The 18,643-nt window shown below is 37.8% G+C and overlaps 2 protein-coding genes and 1 long non-coding RNA gene across 3 annotated transcripts; 2 read left to right on the forward strand and 1 right to left on the reverse strand.

The window, feature by feature from the left end:
• The first annotated feature begins 3,473 nt into the window (after positions 1 to 3,473).
• ankrd31 (ankyrin repeat domain 31) lies at positions 3,474 to 5,335 on the forward strand. The gene is made up of 6 exons (XM_037531881.1): positions 3,474 to 3,546; positions 3,764 to 3,906; positions 3,983 to 4,127; positions 4,252 to 4,310; positions 4,612 to 4,741; positions 5,079 to 5,335. Exons 1-6 carry the CDS (start codon positions 3,474 to 3,476, stop codon positions 5,333 to 5,335), a joined length of 807 nt encoding a protein of 268 aa, XP_037387778.1.
• A 717-nt stretch (positions 5,336 to 6,052) lies between these two features.
• On the reverse strand, positions 6,053 to 7,459 carry LOC119261766. Its single transcript, XR_005129181.1, has 2 exons — positions 6,581 to 7,459; positions 6,053 to 6,500 (listed from the first exon to the last, which is right to left on the reverse strand). It is a non-coding gene; the product is annotated as an uncharacterized LOC119261766 (long non-coding RNA).
• A 5,712-nt stretch (positions 7,460 to 13,171) lies between these two features.
• On the forward strand, positions 13,172 to 15,953 carry gcnt4a (glucosaminyl (N-acetyl) transferase 4a). The gene is made up of 3 exons (XM_017690979.2): positions 13,172 to 13,267; positions 13,609 to 13,730; positions 14,333 to 15,953. The coding sequence occupies exon 3, from the start codon at positions 14,334 to 14,336 to the stop codon at positions 15,630 to 15,632; it is 1,299 nt and encodes a 432-aa protein (XP_017546468.2). The 5' UTR covers positions 13,172 to 13,267; positions 13,609 to 13,730; position 14,333; the 3' UTR covers positions 15,633 to 15,953.
• Positions 15,954 to 18,643: the final 2,690 nt, after the last annotated feature.

An 18,643-nucleotide genomic window follows, 5' to 3' on the forward strand; every position in this document is an offset into this window, starting at 1 on the left:
AGGACCTCTTTCAGCCTCTCCTCGCAGTAACCCATCATCTTCTTATGACAATGGTAAGCAGTCAGCGCTCTGTGTCCAAAGGTTTGTAGGCACTGGCTCATTTATAATAAGGTGTTTGTTTCCCCATTGCTGCAATAACAGCCTTTACTTTTATGTGAAGGCTTTACAGTAGATGTTAGAACATTGCTGTGAGGAATTGATTGCATTCAGCCATAAGAGCATTAGCGGGGTTGGGCACTTTAAGTTCTGTGTTGATAAGTGTATTAGCAACTGTGCCAGCAATGGGTGCACCTTAAAGTAGTTGAATTCACAAATTAGAAGAGGTGTTGGATACTTTTGAACATATTGTCTGTGTGTAAATCAACTTTACACTCAGACTTTTGACAGTGGTAAGTGACCTTGATCTTCTGATGATGATAGTAGGTCAGCGCTGTGCCCTTGACTTGAATTTGCCCTTTGTCCTATTTGCATTAGCCATGCTGGCTGGTTATATAACTGGATTTGGTGTATATATATTTTGTTGTTCTTCAACTAATAATTGTTTGGCAGGAATTTCTCCACAGATTGATGTTTTGCCTCGCAGGGTGCCAAAGAGACCTCTTGAAAACAAAGAGGTAAATTATTGTAGAAACAGTGACAATAAATAGGTCAGACACTAGCCTGTGTTATTGTGATAGACAGTTAAACATACACAGACCACATTGCTCTGGCAGTTTTAAATGGTAATACTGATGTTGAGGTCAGACTGATTAACTTGACATTTCTATAGCTCTACAAAATTTTATTCCTTTAACAAAGGAATTCTTGTGTTATCATTGTCACACAGATTGATGACAACTCACTGATTTATCCTGTGAGGTTTGTATTCTTGATTAAATAACATGTACATTTGCAAATCACAGAATTCGTGTACAGAAGATCATGTATTCAACACTGACATGTTTTGATTTTACTTTATAAGGAGGGATGCTGTTACCAGTGGTAATGATAATTCAGTGCAAGTGGAACACATGACAGGTACTTTAAGTGTATATAAAAGAAAACTTGTGCTGACAGTTTACAATGAAGTTAGGGCAGGCATCAGTAAAATAGTGTCTGACCAATGAAATTAAATCTGGACGATACGTGTGATTTGTACAGTTACTTAACTGTTCAAAATAGCACATTATGATATGATATGACTATGAAATAAGTGATAATAAAGCTCACATAATTAACTCAGATGAAGCAATTATTTTTAAATGTGTCAAAGTAGACAGTACACAAATTAATTCATGTAAGTAGAGTTGAGCTCTTGTGCACTTTGTTGTAACTGCTGCCACCTATTGGCAATTAATTGGCACAACTGTAACTGGTTACAGTCTTATTTGCTATCACGGCTTCTTCTTATTTTGTGTACTATTTACAGAGGCAGTGGGAGCAGTAAAAATTGCTTCAGTGAGCAGAAGAAGCCATACCAAGGTAACAGACCTTAAGAGTGAAATTGCTGTGTCCAGAAAGGGCTGTCAGCTTCGATCTGCCCCTGTCCCTTGCCGCTCGTCTGCTCAAACTAACAATTCTCTGTTCTCCCATGGTCTGTCAAAGAGTGTGTACAATGGACAGAATATAGGACCTCTTCGACGGTCATTGAGAACACTCAACAACACTCAACAAAAAAGTGTAGGAAAACATGAGAAGGGAAAGTCAGAATTCATAAAGAATAAACATAGTAAGAACAGGTTGGTTTCAGAGATGTATGGTAACTAGCATGCCCTGATAAATAACTAGTATTTGTGCATTACACATATTTTGATGAAGTACCAAAGCCTGTGAATTCAGTAGTGAATCAACACTTGCCAAATTCACTTAATATTCATTTTGCTTAGGCCAAAATGCAAGGATACATCATCTAAAAAAAATAGGCCCAAGAAGAGTGCTGTATTATCACATCCATCCAGACGAGGTCAGCAGAGACTAGAAGAAGTGTACAACAGCCCAGGCAAGTGCACAACTGCATGATAACATTAAAAGATATGGGAAATTTAGTCATCTTAATTGAAGAAAAGAAAGATGATAAACCCATTCATGTTCATCAGCTAAATATGACATGTATAGAAAAACACTACTGAATGTCTTATGAGTGGTCTAAAATGATTGCATTTTGTGTAGTATATGTTGCTTCTAGCATTGCCCATTTGTTTATACTTTTTTATTCCAGTTTATTTAATATTGTTATTAACAATCAATTTGGGATTATCTGTTTTGTTAAATGTCAGTAATCCCATACACTGATCAGGCATAACATCATGACCTCCTCCTTGTTTCTATGCTCATTGTCCATTGTATCACTTTGTAGTTCTACAATTACAGACTGTAGTCCATCTACACTGTGTCCACTCACTGTCCACTCAATTAGACGTACCTGTGTTGTTGGTGTACCCTGTAGATGTAAAACCAGAGGCAGTAGGTCATCTCTTGCTGTTAAGTATGAGCTAATCATCCTTTAGTCCTTCATTGGTGGTCACAGTACGCTGTCCACAGGACGCTGTTGACTGGATATTTTTGGTTAATTGACTATTCTTAGTCCAGCAGTGACATTGCGGTGTTTGAAAACTCCAGCAGCACTACTGTGTCTGATCCACTCAGGCCAGCACAACATATACTAACACACCACCATCACGTCAGTGTTACTGCAGTGCTGAGAGTGATCCACCACCCAAATGGCACCTGCTCTGTGAAGGTCCATGGGAGTCCTGACCCCTGAACACAGGGTAAAAGGGGCTAACAAATTATGCAGAGAAACAGCTGGACTACAGGCTGTAATTGTATTTTATTCATCATTATTACCACTGCACAAATGTAACATTCTACTGCCATGTAAATAACACATCGCAACAGTTATTCTATACAGTGTACATCTCCAACATGTTCATGTATATATCTACACACCTATAATCTATTTTTTTGCATATCTATAAGTAATTTATTCTATATACTGTAATGTTGCACTATGCCTATTTATTGCACACTTGCACACTCTCTTTTTGCACTATTTGCTCTTCTGGTAGATGCTAACTGCATTTCGTTGCCATGTACTTGTACTGAGTAATGACAATAAAGTTGAATCTATCTATCTATCTATCTATCTATCTATCTATCTATAGAACTACAAAGTGCACCTATATAGTAAGTGGACTTGATAAAATGGACAATTAGCATAGAAACAAGGTCATAATATTATGCCTGTATATCCTAAGTACTGAATTTAATATGATAAATAAAGTAATAAAACCCATTTTTAACCAATCAGGCAAGCTCAGAATGTATAGGCCAAAGGAAACTAACTAAAAGGATAAATATATGAGAAAAACCTATTTATTTTTTTAGGCTTTCGCAGTATAGCCATTAAAAACCCAAAGACAGGCAAAGTTGTGAGTGTGAACAGCATCCACAGACGAAACTGGTTTGGAGAAACACTGCTGCACACTTCTGTGATGAAGGGAGATGTTCAGTCTGTGGAAGACATGATTAAAATCGGTGCCTGTGTCAACCTGGCAGATAATGCAGGTACGATATGGTGGAGGATATCATATGCTTTAAGTCACAAATGCTCTGGGCATCCTGTAGTTCTGCTGATCTTGGTTGAGATAACTCAGTGTTAATAACTCAATATACTCAAGAACATCTTCACTGCTTGACACATCACGCATTTCTGAACATCTGCTCCATCAGATGATCCCCAGGGTTATAAAAGTTGAACATAATGGGCTGATACCTTTTTCAGGGTGGACGCCTCTTCATGAAGCAGTGTTGCACAAGCGCTATACCATTGTAGAGATTCTGCTTAAAGCTGGAGCTCAAGTCAACCCTGCAGGATACAATGGATTCACACCTTTGCATGATGCAGTACATCTTGGTGACCTTGAGGTGTGTGCTTTATGTGTCTTAGGAGCTTGTCGTACCATTATTCTAGTCTTTTTCTCTAAATAATATGTGATTGTAGACTATAGATCTGCTCTTGAAACATGGTGCTGATCCCCTTCTGAAGAACAAGAGGGGAGAAGCTGCTGTAGACTTGAATAAAGACATGAATATACAGGAACTACTGGAAAAATATCTACCAACTATCAAAAGACAATGCTTATCAGGTATAAGCACCTTCGTGCAAATTGTTTTGTGAAAATATCAAATTTACTTTATCTAAAATATTGTTTTTCAACATCATGTTGTCCTCGTGTGGTGAGTGTGTGAAAATTTGTGTTATTCTAACAGCTCAAAGTGTATCATGTTCCACTTCTTGTGCAAAAAGTGGAAACAATGAGCATTGTCAAGTAAGTTACAATAATATTTCAAATGTCTCATCATTACTTGATAAATTAATAACAGTGTTAAGCTGTAAAATCTTTGACAATCTCAAAAAGGTACATAACAAAGATTCTAAGAACAAGCCTGTTTTTCAGTCAGAAAAAATGTATTTCTAATGGCATATCTTCTCTAAAGCTCTTCCCTTACTGATTGTCAAAATGCTGACGGGTTGAGAGTATCTTAAGCAAAAATTTACACTAAATTGCACTTTTTCTGCTTTCAGATATATGATTGTTCTTTTTTCATGTTTTTTCTATGTCCCCCTAGAGGGCAACACAATTTGCTAATAAAGATGAAGCACAAAACAGTCAAGAGAGCTGTGAAATTGAAGCTTGTGATGGTCCTGATGCACAAGAAACACATAACTCCTCCACAAAAGCAAGGGCCTCTCCTAAAGGTACATCATTTTCTTGGATTGGAGAACAAGATATAGCACATGCAATATTTATTATATGCACATTAAACATGCACAAGCAGGGGGATGCTGTAATGACCCTATACCCTCAAGGCAGTACCATCTTTGATGACCGTAAACTGGTTTAATGATTAGAGCATAAGTGATGTCTCTGTTTTACCTAATGGATGAGAGCGTGAGACTTTCTGCCCAAAGAGAATTATACAGGCTTGTTCTTAACACAGGCTTGTTGATCAATGGAACTGGCTGTGTCCATTTATCTACTAGCATTATTACTTGAACGTTCATTCCATCCCAGTTTCAGTTTGCTGAATCTGAGCTGAGGTGTTCTCTCCTTATTTCTTAGTGAAGTCTTCACTTCAAGCTATGCCCCCACTAAGAGACCAAGCAAAGGACTCCAGTATGTGTGGCTCTTTACTGGTTCAAGATCAGGAGATTCTGGGGTCAGATGCCTCATCCTCTAAAGCCAGTGATGTTGAGAGTGATATCACTGTGGATTACATAGAGGCTCATTCATCATCACCTGGACACTGGTTTTTGAGTGCCACTCAGGATTTCTCTGGATCCATAAGTTAGTATTATACTGCTGACTATCAAACCTCAGACTGAGTCTGTATATCATTAAATGACGAATATACAAATGTCTGTAAAAAATGTTTTGGAGATTCTTCTTCATATTGATGTTGGCATGACAGTTAATAGCCCTGTTTGATGTTAAAATATATAATTTACAAGATATGAAGAGAGGTCAATGTGTGGGCACATGAGGACGTGACATTTTGATATTCTGACAGCTCTTCTATTTGTAAGCATCATACCAGCTGCCACTTCACAGAATGCTTTATAATCTACCATTGCTGGGGCTGCGTTTTCAAGATGTATATAAGTTTTCTAAGAGTTCAATATGTCAGACATTAGAGTATTTCTTTTTACTTATTGTTAACTGGTTTGCCTCAGTTCCCTTTATGAAAACAATTTGTTGTGTGAACTTGGCTCTTTCATTTGCTTCCATTAAATAAAAAACCCTATATTTAATCTTGGCTTGGTCTCTTTTGATTGGAAATATGATATCAGCCCTTGTTTGACCTGAGTATCTAGTGACTAAAAGGCTATTTTTTTCTTTTTCCATTTGCCGCCATTTAAACATGTTCATGATTTTTAGGGTTAGTTGGAGAAACAGGGAGAGAAGATGCCAACACCATAGATGAGGATCTTCATGCAAGTCAGGTGAGCAGTACTTTCTCCGTTATCAGTATCAGTAATAGTTTGTTTTCCAAATGTTTAATTTCCAAATGTTTTCCAAATGTTTAATGCTTAAAACATCTGTACATTTATTTCAGAACTTGGTTTCAGTTGTTAATGAAAGTAATCCACATCAGTACAAAGGCTCATGGAGGGATAGCTCTAAAAATAAAAAAAAGAGGGTCTTGGATGGTTCCAGAGATAATCGTGAAACTATGGCAAGAAAAAAGATCAGACGGATCACAGTGTCAAGCAAGACAAGTGCATTTTTAGATTATTTACTCAACTTTGACTTAAACAGTGTCTCTGTGATGAACGATGTTAGTGGCAGCATAACTAAAAGAAGACCAGATGGTTCTCCCTCTCATCTGAAAAGAAATGTGTATGATCACCATCCAGATCCTGCTGTTGGCCGAAAGGTGGTCTTTTGTGAAGATACACAGACCTCACATACTCAGAGTCTTTCAAATGAGGAATGCAGTATTTCTCTTCTTGCTCCCTGTATAAATGAAATTGAGTCAGAAAGGAAGTCTGTAGTGGAAAATAGGAGATTGCCATTAAGAAACGTGACACACTCACCAGTATCTAAGGAGACATCTCTTGAATCAGCTGACACTGGATCACCATCTTTGCTTATTGGTCTAATCTATGACCAAGGACTCACCTGTAGTCCAGAGCCTAAGGTGGGAGAAAAAGTGTTAGGGCAGTTAAATGTAACAGGTGAGGCATTAAAAGTGACTTATTCAAGTAGTCAAATGTCAAGCAAATCAGTCACAGCTCAGTCTTGTTTTGATGATGGCCCACAAAAGCAAACGTCCACGCTACTGCTTACCTTCGCCAATGAGCCTATCACAATGGATAATACTTCTGAGTGGTCTCAGACCAATATAGACACTCTGAACAATCTGACAAGCTCAGAGGCATTTGAAAGCTCTGAAGAGACCGTCATTTCCACTGTATCATCCTTTGTGAAATGTCATCCTCAGAATGACAAACTAGACGCACCAACCAAACAAGTACAGCAAAGAGAAAACAATGGAAAGACACAACTCAGCTGCAGTCAGGCTTGTGTCAGCCCTAATGAACCAGATGGCCCAGTAAACAATGAGGGGCAGGCTGGTTGCAGTTTAGAGTTAAGGTTAGTTGAGACTGCTCCAGCTGGTTTCTCAGTGTTTCAAGCCAGTTCTACATGTAAAAAGAAAAAATATTTAGTTAGCCCTTCAAGCAGTAACAGTATTGATAAAATCAGCACTAATAACAGAAACACCCCAGATTCTAGTGTTTCTGGAAACTTAACAGCATTGACCTGTGCTAAAGATAATAATGCAGATGCAGAAGAGGACACCAGATGTTCTGCTGATTCAGACTGCACTGTCATTGAAGATCTACAACACCTAAAGACCTCAAACAAAATTGGAGAAGGTGTGATCATTCAGACAAACTTAAATGCTTTTCCACAGGCCAGCATTTGTTATAAAGAAAACTACAGTGAGCAGCATGACTTGCATAAATTTCCTGTTGAGCACAGCGCTGAAGAACAAACAGAGAACACAGTTGACCTGTTAGACACAGGGAGCTCTGTCAGCATGCTGAGTCCCTTGGCACAGACGTCACTATGTTTACTTCCAGCACTACATAACAATCAAGGTACACAAAGTGTAGAAGATGATCTTCAGATAGCTGTGAAAAATGAGGAGGTGTCATACAGTGACAAACTAAGCTGGCACAGAAGGAAAACAAGGAAAAAAATGCAGAAGCTCAGCACAATACCCAACAGTGTTGATGCAGGTGACTTCATAATATAAGCATCGTTTGTCGTAGATTGATATCTGTATGGTGAAACTGTTTTATTTCACACATCAAATTATTTTCATGTGAAGTGAAAATCATAGTATTCTTGTCATATTTGACATTTTTACTCTTCCTGTATAGCCACAAAACCAACTTTAAAGATTACCAACAGAATTCTCCACCATAGAAATAGTGTGGGAGAGACTCATCTACATCGGGCCTGCAAAAAAGGAGACCTGCCACTGGTCAAAAGGCTCATCAAAGCTGGAATCAACATCAATACTTCAGACAATGCAGGTTAGTTAAAAGTTCGATATCTCACCCATAATAAAAAAACTCTCTTCATATATACCTATGCCCCTTTGTGGCCCATCATTGAGTTATTATGCCTCCTCTTATAATGATAAATTAAGTATTGTGCTCAGGATGGACAGCTCTACATGAGGCCATCAGTGCAGGTTATGCGGATGTGGTGAAGCAGCTCTTGCAGGCAGGGGCAGATGTCAACAAAGCAGGGCTGAGAGGAGTTACTCCACTTCATGAGGCTGTTTCTTATGGCAAATATGAGGTAAACAATAGTGTAAAAAAATAAATACATGTAAAAACGCTTCTACAAATTTTACTTGAAAGTGATTTTTTTAATTGTTTACTACAATTAAAACATAATGGTTTTATTTTTAACATAATGGTTATATTTTATTTTTTATTTGTAACAGTAGTGTTATTTGTAAAAATATTTGCTTTCAGCTCTAGGTTGGCCTTAGCACCCATCCAGACACATTTCACCCCGTAACTCAGTGTCATTTTTGTCCACACTTTGCAAGCCATAGATCCCTTGTCTTTATGTGCAGGTCGTGAAGCTCCTTCTTCAATACGGCTCAAACCCTAATGATAAGGATGCAATCGGAAAGAGTGCAGTAGACCTTGCAGAATACAAGAGCATCAAAGAGCTGCTCTTGACATTTAAAGGACCTCTTGTGGTACCCGGAGAGCTGACTGAATCTTACGAGCAAGGGTCTGAAATGTTGACCCATGAACAAATACTGCAAGGTCATATTGTTGCCTTAGAGACATAGGCCAGATAACATATATATTAAGTGCTGACTATCAGATTATCTGTCTGTCTGTTTTCATGAATTTTATACATCTTCTACATTCTTTTTTCAGACAATCAAGTTTGCAAACCACCACCTTCTGGCTCCTTCTGTCAAGATGACATAGAAACACATGTGAAGGATACTCCAGAAAGCAGTGCTGTTTGTAAAGAGACATCTATACAAGTCAGTAACATTGCCCTTTGTGGTTTACTATGTAATATTTATTGACATTATCAGTTACAAATGCATGTTCTCATGATGATAATGATAAGTTATTAATGATTTTTCATTGATTGTTTAATGGAGTCAACACTTGAAGAAGTGGAACGGAAGCAGATAGAGATGTCAGTCTGGAATTTTAGAGAGCCTGAAGATAGGGGTATTTTTTGTTTTAATAAAAACCTTCATGGTAAATCTGGTAGGACACAGCTGAGTAACCTTTTTGTTGATTATTGTCAAAGTGCTATTTCGTCTTTACCACATTAATTTGAATGCCTTTATCTATGATATGACCTTAAAATATCTAGCACAAAGAAAGTAAATCAAAGCATATCACTTAATCTGTATAATATGGACTCTTTGTCCTTATTGTTGCATGTAGACAGATTTGCTGATGCCTTACTAGAAATGCAGTCAGTGTTGAATGGGGTGTTCTTCAAACAACAAGCAGAGAAGCTTCACCTTGGTAATAATTTCAGGTGAATGCTGACTTCTTCATTTATATAAACACATGCAACAAAAGGAACGACAAAGATAGATTTAACAAATATATTTGCATCTTCACTTTACATTTCTTAAGTATGCTGTTAATTTGAGAAATGGTTTGTCAAAGTGTATGATTTCAATTGCAGGATAACACATGACCATGAAGGCAAGCTAAATGGGAATCTGTTGGACCTTGCCTCTCTTCAGAAATACTTACTTATGCTCCTACAGAAGCAGGATGAACTGAAGCATAAATTGAAGAAGTTCACAGACCAGCACTGTTCTAGCATGATTTCCTCAACAGAACCAAATGCTACTCTGTACAGTCAAACTTGGGCTGACTGTAATGAAGGAGACTATGTTGTGGCTGAACATAATTACTCCATTAAATCAAAGAATGTTATCTCAAACATGCAATCAAAGAATGTTATCTCAAACACGGCATGTCCTAGTTTAGGAAGGGCTGAAAATACCGATGACAGGAGGAAGTTAAGTCTAATCAGGAAAGGAGTTAATCAGGCAGGAGACAAGGCTTTGGAAATGGCACTAATGGTAATACATTTTATAGCTCCTTGCAGGGTTGCAAAGGGGTGGAATATTTCCAGTAAATTACTGACAACTTTCCATGGGAACCTTAGCTCGGGAACTTTGGAAATATTGTAAAATGGAACCTTTCCATGGAAATTTTGGGAACTTTGGGAATTTATTGGAATTAATAGGAAGTATTGGATAATTTAAAGGAACTATATCATACACTATCATCAATGTACTGTTTTTTTATCAACAGCAGACATGAAGGCATAACAATACAAATAATAACTATGACACATAGTTGCAAAAGTTAAATAAAAAAACAATCAAAAGAATGCAACTCCTGTGTTAAAACACTAAAGCTAATGGTCTTCAAAATGTTAAATAAATCATTTAAAAGTATTAATTCTTGGTTACAGAAACCCATTGAGGCAAAGAATATAGGTAGCTAGCCTTGGTAAGCTAACCTATTGCTAGCCTGCTAGCCTTGTTAAACTAGTCTTAAATGAAATTGCTCATTAAGCTTTTCTGATTTACCAGATAGCAAGCAACTGTGAGATTACATCTTAATGTAATAGTTGCTTAAATGTTTCAGTGCTATTACTGTCAATAAGAATAAACTTACCTGACTTTAGGTAGTCCTTTGGTCCTAATGTGTGCTTTCAATAGTGATGAGCCTCAGGTTTCTAGAAATCATCTGGACATATGCTGTACATGTGATAGAGGAATGAACAGTGCACGCAGGGGGTGTGGTTTCAGTAGCCCTTCAGTGTATAATGTGTCATGTGCCTGGGATTGAGGAGCAGTTCTGCTATTCAACTGTTTTGGTATCATATCTAATTATTTTAGCTGAGATTATGCTTCAGTATATTTTTTACCAATCATATGTAAGTTTCTCACCTTTAGTTTCGAATATTTCCATTTTATTCCCATTAATTCCCGTTAATTGCCATGGAAAATTTCCCAGGTTTTGAATTTTGCAACCCTAGCTCCTTGAGAAAACTTCTGAATAATTCCTTCTTCCTGATTTGTCAACCCATAATTAACCTCTGTCATTATGCAGTAAATTGACCTTAATACTCAGCATACCTTAGAGGCAGATATATTTTTTAAAATATTAGGAAGAACTATTGTATTTTCCTGTTTATCATAGGGTTCCTGCCACAAGGCCTCACTCTTAAATGATGGCTTTCTTAGAGACACCGGCAACAAGGTCTTTAGATTTCCAGAGCACTCAGTCAGCTCTCTAGGCAGTGCCACTCCTGCTTCCATGGATTTTGCTTCGAAAAAGGTTAGAGATCTGAATGAGTATGGTCAAATACAAGACCAGTTCCAAAAATGCTTAAAACCCATGAGGTGCCTTACTATTAGGATTCGGTGTAGGGTGCTCACAGTGAGTGGTGGCACATTACTGCTCCCTGCATGAATCCTACTTGTTAGTGTTGCTCTCAGCAGAACAGAAAAAAGCATTTGTATATGAATTATTTAATGCTACGATGCAGAGCTATGGCCTAGATCACTTACCGTTTACAAAGTGCAAAAGGTGCTGAAGAAATTACATTAAATACAGAGCATTTGGCCTTAGCAGTTGTTGAAAATACGACTCACTGTAAAACATTTTCATTTCGACAGGTGACATATGTATCAAATTCGCTGTGGGGTTGCAGTGTAACTTCTGATTCAAAGGCAGGAAATGGACCGCCCACTTGCAAAGGATTATATTTAGAAGGTATGGTGGTGAAAAAATACATTGTGGTTAGAAGTTGTTCTCCTTTTAAATGTTTACCTCTTCTTCATAAACATAAGATCAGAGATTAGATTAAACAGCTGCTTCAACCAACACTGGTAGAAGAGGTAGTTGACTCAGAAAGGAAGGTGATTAGACAACAAACCAGCAACCCCTTGCAGTTACTCTTAACAGTGCTGAATAGACTAAATGATTGATTAGATTGAATAGAATTGGTCCATTATAAGATAGTCAGCATGGCCTTTGAAGTTTTAAACATTGTCTTGCTATTAGGACATTATTTAAAGATTGCTAATAAGTGATTAATGGAACCAGTGATTTTTTTTTTTCTACAGAGTCATCAACAAAAGAAATCTTTATGGGCGTTAGCTCTATCCGCTTGATCAGTGATGAAGAGTTCCTGCCATGTTCTGTGATGGACAGATACTGGGATTTATTCATACACAACGAAGACTGGGTCTTTTGAAGAATTGCTAGATTATAATGTAAATTAAGAAAGTTAAGAAAGTTCAGAATTAGAGAAGTACCCTTTACAATTTCAAGTAATAAATGATTGCTTAGACCATTGTTATTAAACAATTACTGTGTTCCTTTATTGTCCATGGCTTGCTTAGCAACTCATTAAACTGGCCATGATGCCTGTAACAGAGCTGTGTCTGAATGTAGAATCAGTTTGTTAAATAACTTATCAAAGGTTTTTTATTATAAAAATAGTAATAAAATATTTATTATTAAAATAGATTCTTACCAAAGGTTGGTTGAGTAGCCTAAACACATGTTCAAATAAAAGTATTGTTACTTTGGTGAAACAGTGACTCGGGTACAAAACTGAGTAGAAGTACAAATCTATCACAATAATAGCTATTTGAGTACTATCTTACAGAGGAAGTAGTACATTCAGCACAGGAAATGACGTTTGCCCTCTTTTGTCTAAAATAAAATAAGTCAGAGGTGTTGCCAGATAAGAATGTGTGTTACAGATGCTGCCACTGACATGTCAGAATGAAATTAAAAGAACTAGTTACTAAACTGAGTGTAAAGCAGATCACATATCTCACAGATTATTTTTCTATCATTGTCATCCTTTATCATTTCAAAATACTCATCTGACTTAAACAAGAGTCCAACTGAGTAAATGCAGCCAGTTAGTTACTCTGTATTTGCCACCTCCTTATTAGTAAAGCAGACTTCTTGTTTCCTTTGTGGCTGTGTGCTCTTCTATTATTGACCACATTCAATGGTTTATTGTTCAGCTGTTAAGAGCATTGACTGCTGCTTGGCTAAGCCCCGCCCACTGCCCACCTCAAGCCAGCGGCACCAATAAGTCAGCAGCGATTAAACTTCACTGTTAAGCGAGGGCGCGTGGAAAAAGGCTTTCACACTGGGTAACTTCGAGTAAGTAGGCTCGATCTCTTTAAACTGTCCTAAATGTGGGGAGAAGGAGATCCGCTTCATTGCTTTTTGATAGTCAAAATTCAGCGGCTGAATTATGAGTGATGGGTATTCGCTGACACGTTCCTGTTATTGGGGGCTGCTTCATCGAGCCGTGCTGTGCTTTGTCGTCTACTTTTTGTTAACTCAGATGAGCTTCTGAGTCATCACACTGTATCTGTTCGTGTTAGAATAGCCTAGACTCAGTCTCTATGGGTGAAAGAGTTTTGTAAACACACCCGGTTGGTTTGGGTTATTCTTTTACAAATGCTCCGTTTAACTGTAGCTTTATTGCTTGTCAACAGTGCCGTGATCAGTCGGACTTTGACTGGCATTGGACTGTGATGTATATTCTTCAAACAGGTTGATAAAGAAGACGTTTTTGATGGCACGCGTCAGAAAGGAAGTGACACTTCTAGAGTGCAAGGTAAGTGCATGACGGCCCAACCCTGTTGCTGAACTTTTAGCGTGCTGGGTTTAGCCCCCCTCCCTATTGCAACAAGCCAAATGTATTAATCGATGCCTTTATTAGCATCTTACTGCTGCAGTCAGGTGTGTTGGAAGCAGAATCCAGAGTTGTAACGCTCCAGCAAAGTGGCTGGGCAGTCCTGTGCAGTACCATTAAGATGAAGATAAAGTAATGCTTATTAACTGTGTTGTAGAACTTGAACCAGTGCAGCAGGTTTCATGCAGTTTCTGTGGATGATTTGGTTGAAAAAAATCTTAGGACTGAAAGCTGATGGTTTTCAGACATGCACAGATATACACTTAAAAAGAAATATTTTAGATGCCTCCACTCTTCTACACCTATTATTATTGGACATGTGAGGGTTTTTTACAAACCTGTTTACTAATCAGTTAACAGTATAGAAATGGCTTCTTTTAGCTTTTGGTTCCCTGAATTTGAAGAGGTGAACTCTCAAAACCTGCAAGATTATGTTATTAAAATCAACTGAATTTATCTTTAAGGATAATGATAGACATGTCTGCAGTAATTGCAATAATTTTACTTCCTTTGCTTGCCCACAGGATGAAAATGGGATGTGCTGCTTTACATAGGCCGAGGCACAAGTTCTACCTATTTTTCGTGTCATTGTTCATAGTGTCTGTGCTGAAGCTCGTCTACGTGAAAGTTTTAGTGAGGAAGAGATTCTACATTGAGCCCTATGGAATTACAGTAAGCTCATCCAAAGCTCAGCCTAACAAAGATGCCATTGACTGCACAGCCATTTATCAGCTGGATCCAGTGGAAATTGGCAAGTCTTTGGAGATAAGGCGTAGAGACATTGTGGATTTGGATGATGAGAGTATTGTGTCCTTCACTGCAGACTGTCCCAGATACATTGAAGCAAGGGGCTACAATGGCATCGCTGTGACTGACGAGGAGCAAAACTTTCCACTGGCCTACTCTTTAGTAGTGCATAAAAATATCCCCATGGTGGAAAGGATTATCAGAGCCATCTATGCACCACACAACATTTATTGCATTCATTATGATCAGAAGTCCTCCAAGAGTTTCATTGCAGCAGTGACCAACCTGGCCAAATGTTTTCCAAACATAATCATTGCCTCCAAATTGGAGTCAGTGCAGTATGCGCACGTCACAAGACTCAATGCGGATCTCAATTGCCTGTCAGACTTAATGAGTTCAGAGGTCAAATGGAAGTATGCTATCAATCTGTGTGGGCAAGACTTCCCACTCAGGTCCAACTATGAGCTGGTGCAGGAGCTAAAGAAACTAAAAGGGGCAAACATGCTGGAGTCAAGCCGTCCCACTGAGCTAAAGAAACAGCGCTTCATTTTTCAGCATGAGTTGAAGGAAGTCCCGTATGAGTATCAGAAATTACCCATTAGGACTACACATGCTAAAAGACCCCCGCCACATGGCATTGAGATGTTTATTGGAAGTGCCTACTTTGTCCTTTCACGTGATTTTGTCCATTATGTTCAGACTAGCCAGGTAGCAAAAGACTTCCTAGAGTGGTCAGCTGACACATACTCACCAGACGAGCACTTTTGGGCCACGCTGGTACGAGTGCCTGGGGTGCCAGGAGAGATCTCCCGAGCTGAGCCTGATATGACTGACTTGAAGAGCAAGACTCGCCTGGTGAAATGGAATTACCTGGAAGGCTCTTTGTATCCACCCTGCACTGGAACACATATGCGCAGTGTTTGTATCTATGGTGCTGCAGAACTCCGGTGGCTCCTGAACTACGGTCACTGGTTTGCAAACAAGTTTGATTCCAAAGTTGACCCTGTCCTTATTAAATGTCTTGAGGAAAAACTTGAGGAGAAAAGAATTAGACACTGGTTGAACACAGTCTCTTGAAGCATTTAGGGTTTGTTTTACCTTGTATTTGTTTCGCCTTGCCTTGCTGACAATCTATGAAATACTTTCATGAGCACCAATGCAAAATGTAAATGTGAAAAAGCTCTATCAAAAACACTACCTCAGCAATCTTAATGTTAAAAATATGTGTATTACTGTGTCATTAAGTGCCCTTTATTTCAGTGCAAGGCATCAACAATCTGTATATTTAAGAGAATTTAATGGTAGCTTTTTGTAATGACAATAATTTTTGCTGCATTTATTGTCTCCATTGCACAAATGAGATAGTGTGTCTCTTATTTTAATAAAGATCATTTCAGAGAGAAACGACTAGCTCTGTTATGTTGATTAGCTAGGTTTCAGTGGATCACTCAGTGGAAGAAAAAAACTAAAAACACATATGAAACTTTGTAAATGAATTGGAGAGGAGCAATTTTATTTGTGTATCAGGCACTCAGAACAAGCATGGAGGTTGCCTGAACTGTAGTTTATAAACTTGTCGTTGGCTCACTCTTGAATGTGATGGTATCATGTCAATAATAAATGAGTAAGTCACTTTTTGCTTAAGTAAGTCAGTAGCTGAACAAAAGGACTTGCAGCAATTAGAAACTTGAGCTGAGGCATCAAGTGAATTGCCGAAACTCAACCAGCCTTTACATGAGCAATGCTACTTTGAATATTATTGGTCATTTTGCACTACTTTGAACATTGTCAATGAGATGCTGATGAGTTTGATTACATTAAATTGTTGTCACACTTTATTTTGATAGTCCCATATTGATGATCTGCTTATCATCAATTAAGTTAGGTTTAGGAGTAGGTTTTAGTTTTAGGTTTTCTGTTGAAGTTCAAGAGAGGGTTAAGGTCAGGTTTAGATTTAATAAAATCTATGACACTTAACCTCAAATTCAGTTATTTTTGTTAAAAATTTAGTTGAATACTTGTTGTAAAAGACAGTGGACAATCAAAATAAAGTGTTACCTAAATTTCCTTATTTTAGATGGTATGGATTATGGATTAATATCCACTTTTAGAATTAAAAAGAATATATCACATTGTTACATGTTATATGTTTAACATAAAAATGTAACAAATATGAACACATGGGGCCATATAAGTGTATTTAACATTCTTGATGTGTTTAATTAGATGTAAGTGTCCTGCGTTTGACCTGCCCCACTTCACTGTTTTTCAGTTACCAAATCCAAGGAGTGGAACTAGAGATCTCAGACCCTCCTTAATATGATTCCCTGTCTAAGACTTAATTGTGCTGCAAAAGGCAGTGCCAATGACCCATGCAGCCTAGTCAGGGTGTTGACAGTGCAAGCTAACACATGCTGGAATGTACTAGGCCGACATTCTTCCCAAACCAGAATTTTTTTTTCTTGCTCTAGTATTCCTGTTTCAAGAGTTGAGCTGCCTTTATATTGAGTATGAGTGTAGTTTGTCCCTCCAAATGTCCACATTTTACAGCTGCAGAACCACATATCAGTGAGCTTTGAATAAAAGTAGGTTGTACAAGAAATATGATGGTCAGATAACAAGATCTACTGAGAACATCTACACATACACATCAGCACCATTTTATGTAGAAGGTATGTATAGGTTAATTACAATATACACAGTTTTCAACTCAGTCGCTTAGATTAGCTGTATTTTATCTTATTATTATCTTATATTATTTTTTCTATAGTCATTCTAAGATTTTGTCTTTGTTTTTCATTTATTGTGTATTGTATAATCTTGTTCAAGAACATATTGTGTATGAAAGCCAGTCACTGGGTATATTTTCCGCTTTATGACATGAAGCTCCCTGTCCCAGTAGACACTTCAGAATGATATCTAATGGTCCATCTACACATGCAGCAGTAGAACTGATTTCAGTGAGGAATCATAATTGGCCTCATGTGAACTAGCTGGACCTGTGGGATGTCAGTGGAAAGCAACATTGTGTGGGCAGGCTTAATTGTTGACTCACCAAGCCATTTTACTGTGATTATAATGTGCTTCAGTGAAAGATTACCGTTGCCATTATATTACATTCTGGCACTGCTCTCTCTGAGTGAACAAATGAGGATGCATAATTTAGAGCTTCTTTTTCAGATGCTTGAAAAGACAGACAGAAAATGATCGCTTTCCTGTGAAAAAGATTACTCAGATGAAAATGTGATTTAAGAGAGTCAGATATGTAGCTTCCTGAAACTGAGACATGTATATTGGCAAGTGGCAAAATGAAGCATGAAAGTTATGACTGGTAAAAGTAAGCAGTTATTAGTACAAGTCATTCAGTTTCACAATAATGCATTCACACTAAATTAATTGCTGGTCTAATTAAATTAATCTGGTCTCAGTATTTGCTCTGTCTAATTATACAGAAATGTATAGAGAATTTATACAGAAATTTATAACCATCAACTCTACTGAGTCAGTTTTCCCAGTGCAGGTTCTCTTTTATACATTCTGCTTATTGAAGGTGAGGGCCATGATAAATTGTATTTGGACGCAGTTTTAATGTAACAGGTCATTTTTCTGACAGTAAGTGAAAACCCACAAATTTAGTCATAGAAACTCATAACATATAGCACAAATATACTTTATATGCCTAAAAACCTAGAGAACTATAGGCATTAACATTAGTAGCTGTACATTAGTAGCTGTGCACCTGTAGCTCATTCATTTGCATTTGTTTGAATGCTTGCAGTGCATCTGGAAAGCATTCACAGCCCTTCACTTTTTCCACATTTTGTGAAAAAAAAAACAAGGTCAAAAAGTGAAGTGCTGTAAATAGTTTCCGGGTGCACTGTATTTAAATCAGTACAAAGTGTTAAGTGGCAGTGAGCAGAAAGGACCTTCAGTATCACTGCACTGATAAACATTTCCATGTTAAGGACTAAGCTAAGGAACATTTGCTTATCTGACATCATCTGCCACACTGCTATCTCATGATAGTGGGAGAATGCGTGGGTGGCAATTTCCTGGGCTGGTCAAACAACAGTTTCTCCCTAAATGCT

The sequence above is a fragment of the Pygocentrus nattereri genome, chromosome 20 (genome assembly GCF_015220715.1).
Source record: "Pygocentrus nattereri isolate fPygNat1 chromosome 20, fPygNat1.pri, whole genome shotgun sequence".
NCBI lineage: Eukaryota > Metazoa > Chordata > Actinopteri > Characiformes > Serrasalmidae > Pygocentrus > Pygocentrus nattereri.

Bases quoted from the DNA above. Each gene is read 5' to 3' on its own strand.
- gcnt4a (XM_017690979.2), top strand. From the start codon at position 14,334: ATGAAAATGGGATGTGCTGCTTTACATAGGCCGAGGCACAAGTTCTAC.
- ankrd31 (XM_037531881.1), top strand. From the start codon at position 3,474: ATGAAGGGAGATGTTCAGTCTGTGGAAGACATGATTAAAATCGGTGCC. The intron at 4,128-4,251 runs GTATAAGCACCT...TTATTCTAACAG, and splicing joins CAAAAGACAATGCTTATCAG to CTCAAAGTGTATCATGTTCC. The intron at 4,311-4,611 runs GTAAGTTACAAT...ATGTCCCCCTAG, and splicing joins GAAACAATGAGCATTGTCAA to AGGGCAACACAATTTGCTAA.